Source organism: Schistocerca piceifrons, chromosome 3 (assembly GCF_021461385.2).
Source record: "Schistocerca piceifrons isolate TAMUIC-IGC-003096 chromosome 3, iqSchPice1.1, whole genome shotgun sequence".
In the NCBI taxonomy this organism is placed as follows: Eukaryota; Metazoa; Arthropoda; class Insecta; order Orthoptera; family Acrididae; genus Schistocerca; species Schistocerca piceifrons.
In genome coordinates this window covers 136,448,562-136,473,725 of record NC_060140.1, presented here as the reverse complement: position 1 = coordinate 136,473,725, position 25,164 = coordinate 136,448,562, and the positions used below count along the sequence as shown (strand labels likewise).

At 44.1% G+C, this 25,164-nt stretch overlaps 1 protein-coding gene across 1 annotated transcript in view; it reads left to right on the top strand.

Annotated features, from left to right (window-relative positions):
- The window catches only part of LOC124787786 (arylsulfatase B-like), a 331,394-nt gene that overhangs the window by 205,101 nt on the left and 101,129 nt on the right, over positions 1–25,164 (top strand). Inside the window, exon 3 of the mRNA XM_047254689.1 lies at positions 15,150–15,307. Within this exon, the coding sequence (XP_047110645.1) occupies positions 15,150–15,307 (158 nt within the window). The remainder of the gene's footprint in view (positions 1–15,149; positions 15,308–25,164) is intronic.

Genomic DNA, 25,164 nt, shown 5'->3' with positions numbered 1-25,164 from the left:
ACGAATATGTAATAAAAATGAGGGTTCCTATTTAAAAAAAAACGCAGTTTATATCCGTTTGACCTATGGCTGCGCCATGTAGCAGGCCAACCATAGCGCCATCTGGTTTCCCCCTTCAAGCTAGACAAGTTTCGTTCTTTGTAGTTTTTTCGTTTGACGCTTATTTCGTGAGATATTTAGCCTGGTCACGATAAATGCACCACCCTGTATAAGAGGAGATTTTCTTTTAACAGTTCTGTTATGTGAACCTTACTCCAAAAAAGGGATAGCGTTTTACTTCGCTTACCCTACCAGGATAGATACTTTAATACGACCACCCCCACACCCCCATAAACAGATACATTTTAATGAACTGACCCTGACAGCGTTGTCTTCCTTTCGTATGACCTCTGAACCAAGCAGTAGAAACGTTTCAACAGTAGCACGCAAACAGTTGGCCACCTTCGCCATTTGCTAGATGCTCGTGCCCAAGAACAGGCCATAACAACGTGGCCATTGTCAAAATCGCTTCTGCCAGTCGATTTCCCAATCTGTGGCCCCTATGGACCCAAGAACGTTTCCCCCGTCCCCTGTGCTGTGCTTATACACTTCTCCCACCGCGTCACGTGCCCGCAACGCCAACAGCCAGCAGTCAATCTCCCGGCGGACGGCTTTTATATTAGTTTTGGCTTTCAGTGTGTATAAATGATGCGTAGGATAACATCGGAAACTCCGTAAAAAAGATGAAATGCATCCGCAGCTGCCAATATGGACAACTGTAAACTGTGTGACGGAATGACGACAGAGAACATTCGTGCCGGACCGGGACTCGAAACCGGATTTCCCGCTTATCGTGAGTGGATGCTTACCATTTGACTATCCGAGCACAGCTCGAGGTCAGACCCAAACTTCTACATGTAGTCAACCATGTGTCTGCAACCTGTACTCCTACCTCCATTATGTGTATTCCCGTACAGAGGAGACATTTTAATTAAAAGTCGATATGGCAGCGACTTTCAAGTAAAAATCCGGGTTCAAGTCCCGGTCCGGCACGTATGTTCTCTGTCGTCATTCCGTTACACAGCTGACGGTTGTCCATATTGCAACTCCTCATAGATTTCATGTAAAGGGGCGCTTGAAAAGTCCGTTCAAAAATAAAAACTACTTACATGTTCGGGGAAAACCTTTTTTTATTTTTCGACATAGTCTGCTTTTAGACTTATACACTTCGTCCAACGCTGTTCTAATTTGTTGATCCCTTCCGAATAATAGGAACTGCCCAAGCCTCCAAAATACACTCCTGGAAATGGAAAAAAGAACACATTGACACCGGTGTGTCAGACCCACCATACTTGCTCCGGACACTGCGAGAGGGCTGTACAAGCAATGATCACACGCACGGCACAGCGGACACACCAGCAACCGCGGTGTTGGCCGTCGAATGGCGCTAGCTGCGCAGCATTTGTGCACCGCCGCCGTCAGTGTCAGCCAGTTTGCCGTGGCATACGGAGCTCCATCGCAGTCTTTAACACTGGTAGCATGCCGCGACAGCGTGGACGTGAACCGTATGTGCAGTTGACGGACTTTGAGCGAGGGCGTATAGTGGGAATGCGGGAGGCCGGGTGGACGTACCGCCGAATTGCTCAACACGTGGGGCGTGAGGTCTCCACAGTACATCGATGTTGTCGCCAGTGGTCGGCGGAAGGCGCACGTGCCCGTCGACCTGGGACCGGACCGCAGCGACGCACGGATGCACGCCAAGACCGTAGGATCCTGCGCAGTGCCGTAGGGGACCGCACCGCCACTTCCCAGCAAATTAGGGACACTGTTGCTCCTGGGGTATCGGCGAGGACCATTCGCAACCGTCTCCATGAAGCTGGGCTACGGTCCCGCACACCGTTAGGCCGTCTTCCGCTCACGCTCCAACATCGTGCAGCCCGCCTCCAGTGGTGTCGCGACAGGCGTGAATGGAGGGACGAATGGAGACGTGTCGTCTTCAGCGATGGGAGTCGCTTCTGCCTTGGTGCCAATGATGGTCGTATGCGTGTTTGGCGCCGTGCAGGTGAGCGCCACATTCAGGACTGCATACGACCGAGGCACACAGGGCCAACACCCGGCATCATGGTGTGGGGAGCGATCTCCTACACTGGCCGTACACCACTGGTGATCGTCGAGGGGACACTGAATAGTGCACGGTACATCCAAACCTTCATCGAACCCATCGTTCTACCATTCCTAGACCGGCAAGGTTCAAATGGTTCAAATGGCTCTGAGCACTATGGGACTCAACTGCTGTGGTCATAAGTCCCCTAGAACTTAGAACTACTTAAACCTAACTAACCTAAGGACAGCACACAACACCCAGCCATCACGAGGCAGAGAAAATCCCTGACCCCGCCGGGAATCGAACCCGGGAACCCGGGCGTGGGAAGCGAGAACGCTACCGCACGACCACGAGATGCGGGCTGACCGGCAAGGGAACTTGCTGTTCCAACAGGACAATGCACGTCCGCATGTATCCCGTGCCACCCAACGTGCTCTAGAAGGTGTAAGTCAACTACCCTGGCCAGCAAGATCTCCGGATCTGTCCCCCATTGAGCATGTTTGGGACTGGATGAAGCGTCGTCTCACGCGGTCTGCACGTCCAGCACGAACGCTGGTCCAACTGAGGCGCCAGGTGGAAATGGCATGGCAAGCCGTTCCACAGGACTACATCCAGCATCTCTACGATCGTCTCCATGGTAGAATAGCAGCCTGCATTGCTGCGAAAGGTGGATATACACTGTACTAGTGCCGACATTGTGCATGCTCTGTTGCCTGTGTCTATGTGCCTGTGGTTCTGTCAGTGTGATCATGTGATGTATCTGACCCCAAGAATGTGTCAATAAAGTTTCCCCTTCCTGGGACAATGAATTCACGGTGTTCTTATTTCAATTTCCAGGAGTGTAGCTATTAGTTGTTGCAATCACATCCTCATTTGAATGAAATCTTTGTCCTACCAGCCATTTCTTCAAATTGGGGAAGAAATAGTAGTCCGAGGGAGCCAAGTCTGGAGAACGGGGGGGGATGTGGAACTTGTTGGAATCCTATTTCCATTAATTTTGTGACCACAACTGCTGAGGTGTGTGCTGGTGCATTGTCATGGTGGAAAAGGACTTTTTTGTGGTCCAATCGCCTGCGTTTTTCTTGCAGCTCAGTTTTCACATGGTCCAATAACGTTGAATAATATGCACCTGTAATAGTTTTACCCTTTTCCAAATAGTCGATGAGGATTATCCCTTGCGAATCCCAAAAGACAGTCGCCATAACCTTTCCGGCCGAAGGAGTGGTCTTCGCCTTTTTTGGTGAAGATTCGCCCTTTGTAACCCAATATTTAGATTGTTCTTTGGTCTCAGGAGTATAGTAATGTATCCATGTTTCATCCACAGTGACGAAACGATGCTTAAAGTCCTGCAGATTCTTCCTGAACAGCTGCAAACCATCCTTGCAACACTTCACACGATTCCGCTTTTGGTCAAGCGTGAGAAATCGCGTAAACCATCTTGCGGATAACTTTCTCATGTCGAAATGTTTATGCAAAATATTATGTGCCCGTTTATTCGAAATGTCCACAGCACTAGAAATCTCACACACCTTAATTGTTCTGTCATTCATCACCATATCATGGATTTTATCAACGATTTCTGGAGTCGTAACCTCTACAAGGCGTGCAGAACGTTCAGCATCACTTGTGCCCATATGGCCACTTAGAAAATTTTGAAACCACTTATAAACTGTTCTAATCGAAGGTGCAGAGTCACAGTAATGTTTATCAAGCTTCTCTTTAGTCTCCTGAGGCGTTTTGCCTTTCATAAAGTAATGTTTAATCACCACACGAAATTCTTTTTCGTCCGTTTTTTGACAATCACTCGACTCGCTTGATTCACACGAATGCCAAACACAGAGAAATAGACCAATATGGTTGAAACTTGGTGTGCGCTCTTTCCAAAGATGCTACTAACTAAACATGACCTCGATACGCGCCGGTGGTGCCATCTCTCGGACTTTACACGGACTTTTCAAACGCCCCTTGTATTTCATAACGGCTCAGTACGAGACAGGCGCACGGATGCTCAACAAACTCCAATGACATCGTGCACCACAGAGATACTACGCCCCAAGAAGAGTGAAGCAACATTTTATTTCCTCATACATACATCAAGTGAAATGACTACGAGCGAAAATCAAAGAAATTAGAGCTGATACTGCGGCTCACAGGCAGTCGGTACTCCCCAAGTACCATTCGGAAAAGGGAGGGGAGGATATAATGTAACAAACGTATCCTATTGACAGGGAGTATAAATGCACACGTAAATAGTTTAATTTTTCGTCTTGACAGCTTTACTTTTTTTTTTTTACTTAGCATTTCCGCTTAAGCTGTCATCACAATCACATCTGCACGATGTCGTTACACTATCTCGTCAAACTGACTTGTACAACAGTACTATAGACTAGTCTATGATTCAGTGGTGTATGTTCGTGCAAAGCTTTCCTCGGGGACAACTATTCTCTTTCCCAACAGAATTGTCCAGCCACAAACCGCGCTGCGTTGTCCTTCGAAATAGTCACCAACACTGTGTACAACCCATTGCCACCGATGTGCAAGTCGTAGGATACCCTTAGCACAGGCAGTTGTGTTGATAGCTAGAGTGGGACGGTCTATGGTCCGACGAATCTCTGCAACAATTCTGAAGCGAATGACAAGAAGATCTTCTTTCGATTTAGGAACCAACCTAAAGTCATAAGGGCTCAAATACAGAGAGTGTGGTGCGTGGCACAGCACTTCACTGTCTACATCCAAATCGAAGTTAGAAGCGACGACAATGTGCTGGATCTACCCACCATTTTGCAGAACAATGCTCAGACGCATATGGCGCTGACTGATTTGTTCGTTAGATAGATCTGGGAAGTGCTCCACACTTCCCAGACATAGCCCTTATGACCTCAAGTTCGTCCCTAGACTGCGGGGATCATTACAGGCCTTCGCTTCAGAACTGTTACAGAGATTCGTCGGGCAACCGAGCGCTCCACCCGCATATCAACACAACTGGCGCTGCTAAGTGTATACTATGACTTCCAAATCGCTGACAGCGGGTTATACACAATGCTGTGACTACTGTGAAGGACAGTTAAAAAATGCCTCTGAGCACTATGGGACTTAACTGCAGTGGTCATCAGTCCCATAGAACTTAGAACTACTTAAACCTAACTAACCTAAGGACACATCCATGCCGGAGGCAGGATTCGAACCTGCGACCGTAGCGGTCGCGCGGTTCCAGACTGTAGCGCCTGGAACCGTTCGGCCACTCCGGCCGGCTGTGAAGGACAGTCAAACTTTAAAACATGTATCTGTTTTGTGTAAAGATGCAACTTTCGTAACATGAAAACAAAGATCGATAGAGAAATGTAACAAAATCTATAGAGGAATGTAAAAAACAGTACACTTATTTGAAAGCTATAACAATTTATACAGAGTAGCAGTCACAAAAACTGCTAACAGATGGCGCTGTAATCACAATACGTAGCTTTTATAAATAGTACTTCGAATCCTAGAGGTAACATACCAACCGTTGAAATGTGAACGAGGTTAGCATACCGAACAAAAATTTCATACCATATAAAGTGTGTTTCAGGTATTGGAATATAACGGGTTAGAACACACTATTACAACAACAATGCGCAGTTTTTAAACATGATTTTATGTTTCAAAAGGATCTGATGCGAAAACTACTCACAATCCCTTCGCCAAATTCGAACGGATGGATAATGTGATTATGATCTAGTGGGGAAAGTGCCCTCAGGCCCGAAAATGACGCTATACTTTCTGAACTTATTCAACAAAATCTGGGAAAAACTGTCTGAAGAATTTTAGCAGAGACTGGTTTGAAGCTTCCAGAACGCGTTCAATGCTGAGAAGGAGTCTATAGTTTTCATTCAAAATTCGACGTCACCGTATCATACCTGTGCCAATTCTGCGACAAAGGGCACACTTTGACACCCAGATTCTCACAGTGACTGATAGTGATATTTGATGTTGTCTGCTCGTGGTTCACGCCTCCACCTGAATAGATTCGCGAATAAACAAAACTGGAGATTTTCGAGTTCTTAAAATCTTCAAAAAAGTGGTTCAAATACCTCTAAGCACTATGGGACAACATCTGAGGTCATCAGTTCCCTAGACTTAGAACTACTTAAACCTAAATAACCTAAGGACATCACACACATCCATTCCCGGGGCAGGATTCGAACCTTCGACCGTAGCAGCAGCGCGTTTCCGAACTGAATTGCCTAGAGCCGCTCGGCCACAGTGACCGGCCTAAAGTCTTCCTTTGTGTGCATTCGCCAAACGTTTGGGCTGCGGTGTGCAACACTATCGGTATTTTTTCATGCGAAATTTGACAACCAGCGAACTCCATTACTTAGCTATGATGGGACAATATGTCGCTACACAGCAAGTGTCGGCGTGGTACCGAGTGGCTAATGTAGGATGGGAACTGACCAGATCGCACCGGTGTTTCTCAGTGAATACTACGGGAAATTCGTTATGTTAACCTAAATCTACTGACATAGTCATGGACTGGTCTCCATATTCACACGATATGACTCCCTTTGACTACTTGTTGGGGTTACATTGAAAGACATTGCCTTCCGGAACTATTCCACCACGCTGGACGAGCTTGAATCTTCAATCTGTGCAGCAAAAGAATCTATTTCTGTTGAGACACTAAAAGACGTCAAGCGCAAATTTCACTGTCTGTTTGCGCCACCTCTCTACTGACAAGGGAACCTCCCCATCGCACCCCCCTCAGATTTAGTTATAAGTCGGCACAGTGGATAGGCCTTGAAACACTGAACACAGATCAATCGAGAAAACAGGAAGAAGTTGTGTGGAACTATGAAAAAATAAGCGAAATATACAAACTGTGTAGTCCATGCGCAAGATATTGAACATCAAGGAGAGAGTAGCCTCAGGAGCGCCGTGGTCCCGTGGTTAGCGTGAGCCGCTGCGGAACGAGAGGTCCTTGGTTCAAGTCTTCCCTCGAGTGAAAAGTTTTAATTTTTTAATTCCAGACAATTATTATCTGTCCGTCCGTCCGTCCGTCCGATGCGAGGTAACTGCGCCGTAGTATGGGGACGCTACAACTAAACAAACATCGAAACTGTTGCATTCATTTGTTGCAGTTTATGTGACAAACTCTTATGTTTTCATCACTTTTTTGGGAGTGATTATCACATCCACAAGAAAACCTAAATCGAGCAAGGTAGAAGAACCCTTCCACCCATTCGCCAAGTGTACAAGTTAGGTTGGTCGACAGCAGATTCCTGTCATGTGACGCACAGTGCCGTCACCAGTGTCGTATAGAATATATCAGACGTGATTTCCTGTGGAGGAATCGGTTGACCTATGACCTTGCGATCAAATGTTTTCGGTTCCCATTGGAGAGGCACGTCCTTTCGTCTACTAATCGCACGGTTTTGCGGTGCGGTCGCAAAACACAGACACTAAACTTATTACAGTGAACAGAGACGTCAGTGAACGAACGGACGGATCATAACTTTGCGAAAATAAAGAAGGTAAACTTTTCACTACAGGGAAGACTTGAACCAAGGACCTCTCGTTCCGCAGCTGCTCACGCTAGCCACGGGACCACGGCGCTCCTGAGCCCACATTCTCCTTGATGTTGCATATGCTGCGCATGGACTACTCAGTTTGTATATTTTGCTTATTTTTTTCATAGTTCCACACAACTTCTTCCTGTTTTCTCGATTGATCTGTGTTCAGTGTTTCAAGGCCTATCCGCTGTGCCAACTTATAACTAAATCTGAGGGGGGTGCGATGGGGAGGTTCACTTGTGAGAGCGATGGCCAGCTCGAAAAGGTTGTGATGTGACTGCAAAGACAGCTTGCAGCGGACGAATCTATTAATGTAGGTTGATACGAGCTGTACAGCGTACAGTGCCATCTCTTAGCAGCTTTTATAACTGCAGCTTCGAAACTTATATATACATTTCTTACTTCTTTCACTGTAAACGTATCGTTCCTTTAGTTCGTCGATCTTTGTTTTCGTATTATTTAATTTCAAAATCAGGGAGTCCTTTGTTGGACACCCTGTAGGTAACGGCTTTACGACATCTCTAAACACATACCGAGACAATGAAACAGCAGAAGTCATTTGGCGTTCTTTAGTTGAACGACAGTGAAAAATACTTTCTCGGAGAGGGTAGCACGGGAACTTGAAGAATTGCCAGTGAGCGGATCCTGTTGCCATAAGGTAGGTGCCGAGTGCTGGCGACATTGTGCGTGACCCTGAAACCGGCAGCTCGGCACGCACCGTTGTGTAGGGGTCACTGGGGCGACAGTGCGTGCCTCTGCTGCGTGCACCGTTCGCTTTCTCCGCAGCTGCGTGAGCCGACACCACAAAAGCGCTGTGAGCCGAGCATAAGGTAAAAGTATCTCCCATTAGCATGCCAGTGAGTAGTTCTTCTCCGCAACATACACTGCTTGTCAATTTAACAGTGGCGGCTTGTGAGTATACGTTCTGGGGGCACACAAATTTTTTGATTCAGATAAATTTGAAAGTGTGAAATTAATAGTCTCTGCTGTATAACAGTTATGCTAATCAACAAGTATATACAACTACTGTCACTGCCATTAATAATAATAATAAGATGCGTAGGTTATTAACTAAAGAAAGAATTCTTTTTGTGGAATTTTGTTGTTTTCTCACAATTAAGTAGAGTATAGGGCAATAACGAAATAATATGTGTACTACTGGCCATTAAAATTGCTACAGCACGAAGATGACTTACTACAGACGCGAAATTTAAGCGACAGGAAGAAGATGCTGTGATATGCAAATGTTTAGCTTTTCAGAGCATTCACACAAAGTTGGCGCAGGTGGCGACACCTACAACGTGCTGACATGAGGAAAGTTTCCAACCGATTTCTCATACACAAGCAGCATTTGATTGGCGTTGCCTGGCGAAACGTTGTTGTGATGCCTCGTTTAAGGAGGAGAAATGCGTACCATCACGTTTCCGGCTTTGATAAAGGTCAGATTGTAGCCTATAGCGATTGCGGTTTATCAAAAATGGCTCTGAGTACTATGGGACTTAACATCTTAGGTCATCAGTCCCCTAACTAACCTAAGGACATCAAACACATCCATGCCCGAGGCAGGATTCGAACCTGCGACCGTAGCAGTCCTGCGGTTCCGGACTGCAGCGCCTAGAACCGCACGGCCACCACGGCCGTCTGATTGCGGTTTATCGTATCTCGACATTGCTGCTCGCGTTGGTCGAGATCCAATGACTGTTAACAGAATATGGAATCGGTGGGTTCAGGAGGGTAATAAGGAACGCCGTGCTGGATCCCAACGGCCTCGTATCACTAGCAGTCACGATGACAGGCATCTTATCCGCATGGCTGTTACGGATCGTGCAGTCACGTCTGGATCCCTGAGTCAACAGATGGGAACGTTTGCAAGACAACAACCATCTGCACGAACAGTTCGACGACGTTTGCAGCAGCATGGACTATCAGCTCGGAGACCGTGGCTGTGGTTACCCTTGACGCTGCATCACAGACAGGAGCCCCTGCAATGGTGTACTCAACGACGAACCTGGGCGCACGAATGGCAAAACGTCATTTTTTTCGGAAGAATCCAGGTTCTGTTTACAGCATCATGATGGTCGCATCCGTGTTTGATGACATCGTGGTGAACGCACAATGGAATCGTGCATTCGTCATCGCCATACTGGCGTATCACCCAGCGTGATGGTATGGGTTGGCATTGGTTACACGTCTCGGTCACCTCTTCTTCGCTTGACAGCGCTTTGAAAAGTAGACGTTACATTTCAGATGTGTTATACCCGTGGCTCTACCCTTCATTCGATCCCTGCGAAACCCTACATTTCAGCAGGATAATGCACGACCGCATGTTCCAGGTCCTGTACGGGCCTTTCTGGATACAGAAAATGTTCAACTGCTGCCATGGCCAGTACATTCTCCAGATATCTCAACAATTGAAAACGTCTGGTCAATGGTGGCCGAGCAACTGGCTCGTCACAATACGCCAGTCACTACTCTTGATGAACTGTGGTATCGTGTTGAAGCTGCATGGGCAGCTGTACCTGTACACGCCATCCAAGCTCTGTTTGACACAACACCCAGGCGTATCAAGGCAGTTATTACGGCCAGAGGTGGTTGTTCTAGGTACTGATTTCTTAGGATCTATGCGCCAAAATTGGGTGAAAATGTAATGTAATGTCAGTTCTAGTATAATATATTTCTCCAATGAATACCCCTTTATCATCTGCATTTCTTCTTGGTGTAGCAATTTTAATGGGCAGTAGCGTAATATGTAAGCTTTCGCTACTCTCCATTTCGCATTTTCGTGTAAGTGGGAGTTTTCGTGTTTTTCCGCTGCACTCACATAACAACTTGTGCTAACTGTACATTTTTTTGTTAAATGTCCGTTTGTATTCATGCTTATTTGATTTCGTCACTCTCTCAAAAGATCTGTTCTCGGAGGCCGTGGTACCTTTGCGGCTAACTGTTCCTGGTAATTTACTTCTCTGTTCCCAGAATGAGATTTTTACTCTGCAGCGGAGTTTGCGTTGGTATGGAACTTGCTGGCAGATTAAAGCTGTGTGCCGGACATAGACCCGAACTCGCGAACTCTTGTCTTTCGCGGGTAAGCGCTCTACCGAGTGAGCTACCCAAGCACGACTCACGACCCGTCCTCACAGCTTTACTTTTCTGTTAGCATTTAAAATAGATTCAGCACAGTCCCTGTTTACACTGCACACAAAAGCCAATTCCCTCACAATAAACAACCAACTCCAAAATAAAGTGTCGTTTGTACAAATGATTAACCTCAAGTAGTAATGTCTAGCAACATGATCACTTGACAAGAATACAAATGAGGCGTTGAGATCCACTAGGGCCTAAAGTACACTGCCGTCGCACCCACATTTAAATGAATATCAGAGAAACCAGTAATACAGCTTTTGGTGAATTTTTATATATACAATGTAGGCCCACAGCGCAGGCAAACCTGATTCACCATATGATCAACAGATTTCGGAAGCATGTATAAATGGTATTATTGTAGCATCGGTGGTGATGTGCTTTAGGTCCTCATATGCTCAGTGCCTCAAATGGATTACTGTATGATAAAATTCATTAAGATAATACACTATAACTCGTTCAGAAACCCACAAACCCACAAAAACAAGACCACACCTTAACACCATCGCCTCCGAATTTTACTGTTGGCACTACAAACGCTGGCAGATGACGTTCACTTAGCATTTGCCATACCCACATCCTGACATCGGATCGCCACATTGTGTTCCGTGATTCGTCACCCACACAACGTTTTTCTACTGTTCAATCGTCCAATGTTTACGCTTCTTACACAAAGCGAGGCGTCGTTTGGAATTTACCTGCGTGATGTGTGGCTTATGAGCAGCCGATCGACCATGAAATCCAAGTTTTCTCACCTCCTGTCTAACTGTCATAGTACTTGCAGTGGATCCTGATGTAGTTTGGAATTCCTGTGTGATGGTCTGGACAGGTGTCTGCCTATTACACATTACGACCCTCTTCAACTGTCAGTCAACAGACGAGATCGGTCTGTACGCTTTTGTGCTGTACTTGTCCCTTCATATTCAACTTCACTATCACATCGGAAACAGTGGACCTGGGGATGTTTAGGAGTGTGGAAATCACGCATACAGACGTATGACACAAGCTGCACCCAATCACCTTACCACGTTCGAAGTCCGTGAATTCCGCGGAGCGCCCCATTCTGGTCTCTCACGATGTCTAATGACTACTGAGGTCGCTGATATGGAGTACCTGGCAGTAGGTGACAGCACAATCCACCTAATATGAGAAACTATGTGTTTGGGGGTGTCAGTATACTTTTGATCACATAGTATACTACGCTGGTCATCACGTGTGATCCGGCTTGACTCAGTTTCACCTTCTATTTTAAAGCTGAATAGCTCACAACACAGCCACGCAAACTAGCAAACACATCTACGACTATGCCTAACGTCTAACTCACGACTTAACATGAATTTCAACACAGATCATGCCACCGTAACGGTCGGGCAGTCGCAGAGTGTAGGAGTTTGAAAACGACAGTAGTACTTGTCTCTCAGGCGATTAATGTTCAGTCCATGCGAATACTTACTATATGAAAATTTTAGTATGTTTTGACATCGGTTGGTAAGACGAGAAAAAACATCAACTCTAAAGGAGACAAATTTCAGGGGTTGTAAAACAAGAAAATTAACTTATTATATACACACCGAAAACGAGGAAGGTAATGAACTTAAATAGAGCTGTGACCCACAGAACACGGAGTCGTAAACTGAACTGTTGAATGAGTGATACTTGAATAACAGGTAAAATCAACAATGCTTGGCGCTTTACGACATTATTTATTATACTGCAGCTAGCTTAAATATGTCACTATCTTTTGACTGTAGTTTAAATCACACTTCTAAGTTACGTTTGAAAGTTTATCATTGCACACGTTTTTGTAATTAATACCATTTCCCTGACACAACTGTTATATGAAATTGGCAAGTTTACGTAACTTACAGTTGACTGCTCTTTCAGACATTTAAGTACTTTTAGTAAATATCCTCCCGTTAAATTGTCGCCTTTTCTTCCGTGCATTAACCATCACGCATCTTGTTAATCAGTTCAGTTTCCAACATCACGTTCTTCAAGGTTAACTGTTTACTTGTTTTCTCTGTGCGTTTTCTCATGCTTCAATAATTCAGAAATGCTATTATTTAAATTTCCCTGTTATAGATTTCACGTCTGTCAATTATTCACTTAATTTTGTGGTCGAAGTTCTTTTCCTTATCCGTATTTTCTATCTATTATGTTATTAGAAAATGTGGTTCTGCCTTCAAACATTATTTTTCTAGCCATTCATTTTTCCGTGAAGTTTCTCTGTCTTCAGTGGGTTTTATTTTATTATCTCTTATTACGCACTAGTACCCGCCAGGTTAGCCGAGGGTGCTGATGCATTGTTTCCTGGACTCAGGTAGGCGCGCCAGCCCTAGATCGACTCCGCGCGGCGGATTAACGACTAGGCCCGGTGGCCGGACAGCCTGGATGTAGTTTTTAGGCGGTTTTCCACATCCCCCTGCTACCCACGTCTCGTCTCAGATACACACCGCGCAGACATCTGCAACATGTTCGCACTCTTTCGTGATTTACATTAGACGCTGACAGTTGGGGTGCACTGATTCCATCCCAGGGGGTTTGGGGTGGTGGCAGGATGGACATCCAGCCACCCCTTCAAGTTAACTATGCCAAATCCGATTGTAACCCTACCGACTCTGCGAACTTGTGGGACAAAGGAAGCAGTAAAAGAAGAAGAAGATTATTACATACTGGTGCTCACAAGTCTGTTTGGTATTTGGAGCACAGTTATAATTACTATGTTCTAGTACAACACTTATTTCTCCTAACACTCACAGCGTGCAAATGTATGTTAGGCAGCTCCACTCTAACACCAGGTAGATGTATCACGAAAACGCGAGAGCTACATAATATGGTGTATTGGAAGGCAATAACTGCAGCTGTCCTGCAAATATCAAACAAACTTGTGAACACCAATACGTAATAATAAGAGACAATAAAATAAAACCCTCTGAAGATGGAGGAACTTCTCTGAACCGTGAATGGGTAGAAAAACAAGAAAAATTGTGTTTTCTCAAGGCAGAACCACGTTTCCTTATTACATATTCAATTCATGTAGATATCCGAGTCACTAGTTACCTTCAAAGATCCAAGTGGCATTTCACAAAACGTTGTCTCCACAAAAGAGCTTTCTTTCTTTTTTTGGGAGAGGGGGGGGGGGGGGTTCCATCAAATTTCTTTGCTGCCTGGTTTGATCTCGCCCGTCACTATTTCCCCTCCTGTGCCAACATCTTCGTCACAGAGTAGCGCTTACAAAAAAAAAAAAAAAAAAAAAAAAAAAATAGCTCTGAGCCCTACGGGACTTAACATCTGAGATCATCAGTCCCCTAGAACTCAGAACTACTTAAACCTAACTAACCTAAGGACATCACAAACATCCATGCCCGAGGCAGGATGTGAACCTGCGACCGTAAATTCCAGCCTTTATCACTGATGAATAGCAGCCAGTATGTGTGCGTGAACCAGGCGCCTGCTGCGGAGGCCCATACACAGCAACATTCACCGAACGGTCTATAAGGAGACGTTTTTGGTAGCCCCTAGGCTCAACTGGGCGATCAGTTGCTTAACAGTTCCACACCTGTTCGCCTCTACACGTCTCCGCAGCCGTCGGTCGTCCTTGTTTATCTACCCCTTGGTGTTCCACAGTTGCCACAGCACCGATTTTAGGTAGAGCCATTTTGCCATGCACGGTATACTTGAACAACAGCGGCATTCAGAAATGCTTCTACCCTTTTCCCGAAAGGCAATGATCACGCCCTTTTGGACTGTAGATAACTTGCTCCGTTTCCTCATTACGACAACGACTGCACTGTTTTCCACGTCTCCACAACATAATTTCTATAGCCTCCACTACTAGTTTCGCCACCCGCCGTCTGTGGGTGTTTATTGCACGTTGACGTCGAACCTAGACGGTGGTCACGTTAACGTGACGGGATTGTGTATATTACTCATATTTCCATATAGCTCATATCGATATTTCGCTGAATTCCAAACCTTCCACCAATCTACACTGTTGTACGCCCTTTCTAGGTAGCTTACTAAAACTAAAACTCCAACTAAACAGGCCTCGGAAGATACAGCGGTACCGACCGACCGTCGGGTCATCCTTAGTCGATCGACGTCACTGGATGTGGACTGGAGGAGCATTTGGTCAGACCGCTGCTCTCCAGGCCGTTGTCAGTTTTCGTGATCAGAGCCGCTAACTCTCACTCAGATAGCTCCCCAACTGCCAACAGCACTCGACAGACCCGGACAGTCACCCACCCCTCTGCTAGTCAAGTAGGTAGCTTATTGATGTCCTTATAACTCAGTGGATAGCTGTTGGACTGTACTAGGCACAAGCAGTAAGTGCTATCGCAGCGCAGACTGAGGTGTGACGGTGTGGTGTGGTGTTGCAGGGCGCAGGATGCGGCCGTGGGCGTGCCTGGGTTTGGTGCTGTGGGTGGCGGCGCTGCTGGTCATCTACCCGCTGGCCGTCATGCCCGCCAGCGCTTCCCCCACCGCAGACGACGCTGACTCCCGGCCGCACATCATCTTCATCATGGCCGACGACCTGGTGAGTCCACAGCAGTGTCACTACACTGGTCACTTGCAGAACCGAGGCGGATGGGTTTGAACACAGCACCCTCCCCTAAAAAGTTTCAGTGAAGCATAATTTTTTATATATTGAATATGTAAATTTGGAGCTATGTAGAGTTTCACGGCATATTAACTGATGACCTTCTTGTCGGGTCTGCAGCCGGATCATAAAATTATCTGGACCAGGCGTTCCCAGACGGTTGTACACTTACCACCGGTAGTACGAGACATTTCATGTGGTGCGCACACAAGTAAACAAAACACGTACCGATATAAATGATACACTACTGGCCATTAAAATTGCTACACCGCGAATTTGACGTGCTACAGACGCGAAATTTAACCGACAGGAAGAAGATGCTGTGTTATGCAAATGATTAGCTTTTCAGAGAATTCACACAAGGTTGGCGCCGTTGGCGACACCTACAACGTGCTGACATGAGGAAAGTTTCCAACCAACTTCTCATACACAAACAGTGGCTGACCGGCGTTGCCTGGTGAAGCGTTGTTGTGATGCCTCGTGTAAGGAGGAGAAATGCGTACCATCACGTTTCCGACTTTGATAAAGGTCCGATTGTAGCCTAAAGCGATTGCGGTTTATCGTATCTCGACATTGCTGCTCACGTTGGTCGAGATCCAATGACTGTTAACAGAATATGGAATCGGTGGGTTCAGGAGGGTAATACGGAACGCCGTGCTGGATCCCAAGGGCCTCGTATCACTAGCAGTCGCGATGGCAGGCATCTTATCTGCATGGCTGTAACGGATCGTGCAGCGCCGTCTCGATCCCTCAGCCAACAGATGGGGACGTTTGCAAGACAACAACCATCTGCGCAAACAGTTCAACGACGTTTGCAGCAGCATGGCCTACCATCTCGGACACCATGGCTGCGGCTATCCTTGACGCTGCATCACAGACAGGAGCGCCTGCGATGGTGTACTCAACGACGAACCTGGGTGCACGAATGGCAAAACGTCATTTTTTTTGGATGAATCCAGGTTCTGTTTACAGCATCATGATGGACGCATGCGTGTTTGGCGACATCACGGTGAACGCACATTGCAAGCGTGTATTCGTCATCGCCATACTGGCGTATCACCCGGCGTGATGGTAGGGGTGCCATTGGTTACACGTCTCGGTCACTTCTTGTTCACATTGACGGCACTTTGAACAGTGGACGTTACATTTCAGATGTGTTACGGCGCTTGGCTCTACCCTTCATTCGATCCCTGCATTTCAGCAGGATAATGCACGACCGCATGTTGCAGGTTCTGGATACAGACTGCTGCCCTGGCCAGCACATTCTCCAGATCTCTCGCCAATTGAAAACGTCTGGTCAATGGTGGCCGAGCAACTGGCTCGTCACAATCCGCCAGTCACTACTCTTGATGAACTGTGGTATCGTGTTGAAGCTGCACGGGCAGCTGTACCTGTACACGCCATCCAAGCTGTGTTTGACTCAATGCCCAGGAGTATCATGACCGTTATTGCGGCCAGAGGTGGTTGTTCTGGGTACTGATTTCTCAGGATCTATGCACCCAAATTGCGTGAAAATGTAATCACATGTCAACTCTAGTATAACATATTTGTCCAATGAATACCCGTTTTTCATCTGCATTTCTTCTTGGTGTAGCCATTTTAATGGGCTGTAGTGTATTATTCCCTTGCTTTGCCTTATTTTTAAAGTGAAGTGATAGAAAACTGATTGACAAAAGTAGCATCTGCATAACGTTAAAGAAAATGGATTTACTGCGGAATATTTGTTTCGAACAGTAGGCCTACAAAGGACACAGAAAGGTCGGATTGTACCGCCCCCATAACTCTTTTCGTTAGTCGTAGCTTCCTTGGCTGGGAATGATTCAGCTTGTTTTGCCTTTGGTGATATTTCGATCGGGTCTTTTCGGTGATTATTCCAAAGTTATAGTGTCTTTTTGCAACTGCTGCCAACTTATGCGGTGTTTTAATGTGCCGCGTTGCACTAGCCATTACGCAGTGAATGTTGTTACTTTCTCTTTGTGGGGCGTTTCGTTAAACGACATAGTGATACAACAAACCATGCCTTTGCTCTAATTTACTTTAAACCATGTCCAGTTTATAACTGTCTTGCGCAGTTGGTTTATATTACTTCTCATGTAAAAGGTTAATAAGTATTGTAAATGCCATTCGTTTCTTACGAAGTGAATATTTGTATCAGAAGTGGCTTAATTTAATTTCATATTATTTGCTAAAAAATAAGTACCACACGTGAACATTAACTACTCTAGAAAAGTACTTCCACCAAAGTTTATTAAGTGTGTATGTCACATTTTTACCATACTTACTAGCTGATCGTCAGGACGCAAAACTGTCTTTGTGTTGTCCCCCCCGTACCATTCCTCACCCTTGTGGTTGTCGTCACTCAATCTTCCGCCCTTCCCTCCCACACTACTGGTTTCGTTCAAAAGTGCACAATTTATAACAGGACGCCCAAATATCAAAAACTGTCAAGCATTACGCAGGGACAAAAGGTGAGGGAACCCCTGATACAGACATAGTACTTCAGCGGCCCATACGGCCGCTATCTCCAGGTGGTCATGCTGTTTGCTAATCGCACCGGAACTGATTGACATCGTGAGCGACGGCTGTTTTACGCGCCAAGGAAAAACAAAACCGCGTGCACCAGAAACAGTCGCTGCCGCCCCGTAAAGCAAACGAAGCTACAGCGCCCTGGTCGTGAAAACTGGCAGCAACGATGAATTGCTATCGAGTAATTCTGTCAATGCATTTTGCCAGCCCAGTCAAAGATCTTTGTCTTTCACATCACATAAAACAGAAACACGTGTTTTACTTAAAGGATCCAAATTTTTGTCACTTTTTATCATTTACAAATTTATTTAGAAGCAAATCATACAACTTCACCTAATATCAGGTTACATAGTTGAAAATGGTTGTTCTCTACAGGCATACTAAATGTCAATGAATTATCTTGAATAGTTTTTCAGAAAAAGGTATTTTTCGAGTAAAAAACTTTACATCTGGGAAATCGCTTTTAAACAAAATGAGCTGAGTTTGAACACTGATTAAAAGCAGCCTGATGCATGTTTCGTCTTCTTCTGCCTCTAGCGTGTTTTTCTGCTTTGTTTTGCAACATATAATTAACTGACTTGCATTCTTTTACCATTACAGTCACAGTTCTGTCTGCATTTTACACTCTACAGTTATCAGAATGGCGAAGACCTTTCCCTTCATTTTTGTAATACTCAATAGTTGACAATATTTCCACAGCTAGATGTCAAAACAGCATCTTGGACTAATGTCTGCATATACCTACAAACACAGTTTTTGGTATATCTCAAATCAAGATGTTGAAGCTATCATTTGGAATTTGTGTTCACCTATGCAATCACTTCTTCAGTAGCTCAGGCCTGTCCAAATCTCTAAGAAAAAAGTACAGCTGCTGTAAACCTATGCTCAGGCGAATAATATAGGCCTACTCCTGATACTTTTGCACTGTTAAACTTGTACCATCATGGGCTACCGTTTGGACAGAAACCATGACATGGACTTTCATCCGTAGAAGATTTAGAACTAAGGTGCCCAAAAAGAGTTGTAACTATATTTCAGAAGAATCTATAGCTCTGGTTGAAAATATATTAGCAGGGTTGTCATTTTATGCAAAGTGCCGACAGAGCCATTCATGACTCTGTGTGTGACAAGTGTCCGGTCCTTTGGATATGCGTGTGACGGACGCCTCCCAAGTACACAGTTACCTGTCCAAGGCGCCTGCATCAAATCGCTATTAACTGTGATTCTAAGTAACAGAACTAAGCGACAAAGAAATGTTGAACGTAAGATCTTAGCATAACAGCAAATTCGGGCATGAGTGACAAATACATGATGTTGAATAAGATAAATGTCCTAAAAACAATTTATCAGGAAACTCCTTTGGAGGGTATGTGAACAAAATCCTAACGATTCAAAATCCATCAAAATTTTTTCATTTTTTTAACCACTTGGTTAGACTGTCAAGCGACTCAGAATAATGCATAGTGAGACACAAATAGTTACCCCTGCATCTTACTATTGGGGCCGTGTCTCAAAGGAAACCACTGTTTACAACTTGCAGCTGTAAAAGTTGATTTTCGGCTGTAATAGCAATGAAACCAAAAGTAAGGAAGCTATCAACAACGAGCATGAGAAACGTGTCAAAGGTGGAGAACGTATAACACGACTTTGCTGGGACTCGTCTCGTCATCACACCAAACACATGGCAGTCACTGGGCTATCGAGTGTCAGCGGCAGGAGCGGCGATGGAGCTGCTCACATACACTCTGGGCAGACCTTGTGTGCTCATGGAGTTCCAAATCCTTAGGGGCGAAATTATTTGCGCAGCAGAAGACACTTAACTAAGTACTGTCCGTTTCTGAGAAGAATGCGCGTGATACGAAAAGCAGCAGCCATTCGGATGTGCATTGTGACGCGTTCTATTAACAATATCAGGAATCAGAGTGCGTCAGTATAAGAGTAACTAACTTGATGAGATTCCGGCGACGAAAATGTATTAAATCGTCACATCTTTGTGAGCATACTGCGGTTCGGGTATAGCCTACTTACCTCTGAAACTTTCGAAGTTACGCTTTTACACCTTTGAATGCAGCAGCGCCTCCTCACCGCGTTCTTAATTTTGTTGCCGATTACGCACTACCTGTGTGAGTCATAACGCGTTACTCCTCTATCTCCGTGTATAAGTTAATTATAGTTCTGATGTAGCGTAAGGTTCTCAAGTGAGACGAACAGGTTAATTTAATGACAATTGAACTATTGAAATTCTTTGTCAAGCAAATGCAACCATCGCCAGAGAGACCAACACATCGTTTGGATGGTTGGATAATGGGTTGACTAAGACACTGCTGTTCTGCGTGGTATTTGCCACGTAGTATGCTCAGCAAAAGATATAGGTATGTTACTAACAAATGCCTGATGCAGTTTTTATCAATGACCATCCACCAGTATTATGTAGTGGAGCCTACATCTGACGCGATCGAAGCCCACCGTGTCACTGATCATTCACAATAATGTGTTGCGCATATTAAGCGCAAGACAGATTAAAATGATAGGCATCTAGTCTCTGGCCCGCGATTTGCTACTAGCGGTAACAAATAAATCATAACAAATTAATGACTGAACGCAATGCCCGTTCCGCCATTACCTCTCTTTACAATGATCTGCCGAGTTCGTAATTTCAGTCAAAGCGATGTGAACCAGCGTTAATTGGTGCACAAACAAGTAAATATCTACACTAGGAGAATTATGATAAGAACAATAACAAAGGGTTTTTTACATCTGTTTCATACTTAATTCTTAGAACAAAGCCAGTAAACATGTAAACACTTACAATATGCGTCTGTCCTCAAGGGCAGACCGAGGCAGAGCAACAAAGAGATGAACAAATTCATACATGTGTTTCGTTTCAGCCACAGGCTGATTTTATATCGCTGATTTTCCTTAGCTATTAGTTTTACATTAGATGGTTCTTGACTGACAAATATTTATGCAAATGTTTCGTGAAAAACAGGTTCCTACTGAACATTACAGGAAAAATCAATTATTTTGATAAAGTAATACTTCAGTCACGGTACTTCTAAGTGTATGTTATGCGAATGAACGACCGCAACATACAAGCATCGTATCGTTACTGTTACAAGAAAGTGTTTTTATAGTGTAAAGCATGTGACTCATTTTACAAAAGTGTACTCTAAGACTGTCTAGTGGACAGAAAGTGACTGACTGTAGTCTTAAATATTTTCGTAATATGATCAGACAAACAGAAATTGTGTTTTCAACTGCCCTCGAGACAGAATTTGACTGTATGAGTTTATTAATTAAAAATGAAACCTCAGGTAACTAACGCTAAATATGAGGGACTTTTCTGTTTCGTTCTATTTTCCTTATTTATTTATGTACTGAGTCATCAGTCTACTGACTGATTTGATGCGACCCGTCACATATTCCTCTCTTGTGCCAACATCTTCATCTCAGAACAGCACTTGTAACTTGCGCCCTCAATTATTTATTGAATGTATTACAATCTCTGTCTTCCCATACAGTTTTTACCCTCTACGGATTCCTGTAGTACCATCGAAGTTATTCCATGATGCCTTAACACATGCCCTATTATTCTGTCCCTTCTTCTTGTCAGTGTTCTTCCTATCTTCCTTTCTTCGCCTATTCCGTGGAAAAGCTCTTCATCCCTTGTCAGTCAGCCCATATAATTTTCAACATCCTTCTATACCGCCACATCCGAAACGCTTCTAAGCTATTATTTTACGATTTCCCCACAGTCTATGATTCATTACTATACATTGTTGTTCTCCAAACGTTCATTTTCAGAAATTTCATCCTCAAATTAAGGCCTAGTTTGATACTAGTAGTCTCCTTTTCGCCAAGAACGCTTTCTATGCCTGTATGAGTCCACTTCTTTATATCCTCGTTCCGTCGTCCGTCATGCGTTATTTTGCTTCCAAAGAAGCAGAATTCCTTAACTTCGTCGACCTAGTGGTCACCAGTTTTCATGTTAATATGTCGTTGCTCTCTTTTATGCTACTACCCGTTGCTTTCTTCTTTCTTTGGTTTACTCTGTATCGAGATTCTGTATTCATCAGATTGTTGATTTTATTCAACAGGTTCCGTAATTATTCGTCACTTTCTTTGAGGATAACAATGTCACCAGATGACTATTACTATTGACATCACTTCCCCATAAATTTTAATCTTACTTTTGCTTTTACTTCCGTCATTCCTTCTTAGATGTATAGATTGAACAGTGGGGGCTAAATACAGCATCCCTATCTTACTCCTTGTTAATATGGGCACTTCGGTCTTGGTCTTCCGCTGTTTGTGTTTCCTCTGGCTTCTTGTACATATAATTTACTCCAATTTTTCTCATAATTTCGGACATTTCACGGCATTTCGTATTGCTAACCGCTTTTTCTAGGTCGACTTATCCCATGAGGCTGTCTTGATTTTCTTAAGCCTTGCTTCCATTACTAAGCGCAGGGTCAGAACTCCCTCCGCGCTGCCTTAACCTTTCCTAAAGCCAAACTGATCCTCATCTAACAGATTCTCAGTTTTCTTTTCCATTCTTCTGTACATTATTCCTGTCAGCAACTTTAATGCATGGGCTGTAAACCTGATTGTGCGGTAATTCTCGCACTTATCTTTTCTTGCTATTTTTCGAGACTGTATGGGTTATATTTTCAGAAAATCTGATGGTATTTCTACTGTCTCATATATTCTACGCATCAACTCGAAAAGTCATTTTGTTGCCACTTCTCCCAATGATTTTAGAAGTTCCGTAGGATCGTTATCTATCACTTCTACCTTATTTCATCCCACGTCTTCCAAATATTTGTTAAACTGTCACTCTAATACCGCGTTCGCTATGTCTTCCATTTCGACTTAAATTTCTTCTTCTATCACGTCATGAAATAAGTCCGCCTCCTCATAGAGACCTTCAATATACTCCTTCCACCTATCCGCTCTCTTCTCTGCGTTTAATAATGGAATTCCTAATGCATTCTTCGTGTTACCGTTCTTACTTTTAATTTTACCGAAGGCTATCTTGACTTTTTTATGTGTTTGATTAGTCCTTCGCACGACCATTTTGTTTTCGAGCTGTTTACATTTTTCCTGCAACCTCTTCGCCTTAGCTTCTCTGCCCTTCTTATTTGTTTCATTCCTTAGTCCCTTATATTGCAGTATCCTGTCTTTCCCCGACCTCTTTTGTTCTTATTTCTTTCCTGCCCTCACTTTTGTACTTCTTTCTTTCCTCGATAAGGTGAAATATTTCATCCGTTACCCAAGTTGTCTTCACAGTTACTTTCCACGTACCTATGTTTGTCTGTTCAACTTCTTTGATTTCCCTTTTAAGGGATGTCCATTCCTCTTCAACTCAGCTGCCCCATATGGCATTCACTGCCGCAGTACCTACAATTTAAATAACTTCAAACATCTCATCGTGTCTCCGTAGTTCAGTCTCCCATCTCTTACCACATCCTTCCACACGATTTTCTTAGTCTGCTCTTCATCGTCACTAAAATGTGATCTGTATCTGTGTCTGCTCGTGGATTCGCTTTACAATCCAGTATCAAACTGCTGAAGCTCTGTCTGAGCAGGATGGAATCATTGGAATGTTCTCGTGTCTCCGGGCCTTTTTCAAATACAGTTTCTGCTCTTGTGATGTTCAAACAGCGTATTCGCTGCTACAGCTGAAATATGTTGCAGAGTCAATTAGTTTTTCTCCACTCTTATTCCTACTACTAAGCCCATATTCTCCCGCAACACTTTCTTGTTAAGTTTCCCCTGCTGCAGCGTTCCAGTCGCCTATGATTATCATCTAATTTTGCATATTGAATTATCCTTTCAATATCCTCATGTACTTTGTCTTTCTCTTCATCTTCTGCTTGTGACATCGGCATACATCCCGTCCCATTGGTTTGCTGTCGCTTCTGATGGGAACAATCTTATCATTGAACTTTCCTCAGCAACTTATTCTCTGCCCTGCCCTCCTGTTCACAACGAATCCCGCTGCCGTTATACCATTCTCTGCTGGTTTTGTCCTATATTCCTGTGACCAGAAATCCTTACCATCCATCCATTTCACTACACTAACTACCCTTTATCTAGACTGAACCTTTGCATTCCCATTCCAGATTCACGTTCTAAAGTCTAACATTCCGTGCTGCAGTTGACAGAACGTTACCCTTTCGTTTTCGTTTGCTAAGAGTCTTATAACTACAATAATGGCCTATCAGCAGAAGGGTATGTTCACTAGTAAATCAGTGCTTATACATTGCGTGCTAAACAATTATCTAGGAGTTACAAACACAATTTCATAAATACTGAAAGTACTTTATCCAAATACTCAGTTCATTGATATACTTCTGACTCGTAAATGGCGACAAAGAAAAAAACATGGCTACGGAGCTGAGCTGCACTGGATTAATGTCCAAAGAAAAGGCTACATCGGAACAACAGTGTGCGTTCAGCTTTTGAGCCTCGTACATTTCGGGAATAATATCGATTCAGTTTTTAATTTGTGCGGCCATGTTACCAGTAGCTGCTGTACAGTTGAACCCGAACTCAACCGAGAACATTTCTGAGGTTGTTCAGCGTTAATTTCTGAGTAGCCGTTTATTTGAACTCTTTGGTGTATAAAACTCGAGAAGGAACTGAAGAGGAATTAGTTTGTAGAGTTCTAGCAGCCTGCCTACTTGAACAACAATCAGCAGTGACGTTTCAGGAGTGCACCACAGTTGTATACATCTTTGTTATAAAAGCATTGAGCCTGTCGTCATTATACAGATACTATGTACGTAAGTTGTTAGTTACTTACGCCAATAAGAAATTATACATTCATTTCGGTCCACTGGTTCCTTATCTCATGGTGACCACATATCAACAGCATCCTCCAGGTTACCCGTTAGCAGATAGTCCGATTTTTTTTATTATCCGTGCACGGTTCGGTGATTTTTGAAGAAATAAAAGACGAAACCTGAAGTATTATGTTATACTTAGATCGAATATTTTCGCTTAGAACACTCTATTACTCACGTAACTCACTTTTTACTGCTGGAAGATGACAAGGGTCATACTCCGCAACCTGATAATTGAGAGCTTGCAATATACAGATGTTCGATTTGTCTTGACCACCCCAAATAACATTTTGTCCAGAAGCAAGATAAAAAATGTGTGAAGCAGCTGTCGTTTGGGTACCATGTGGACGCTAACCGGCATGATTTCCTTTCTTGAAATTTTTTCTCTTTACGAAGATATGAGCAGCAGTACGTCTTTTT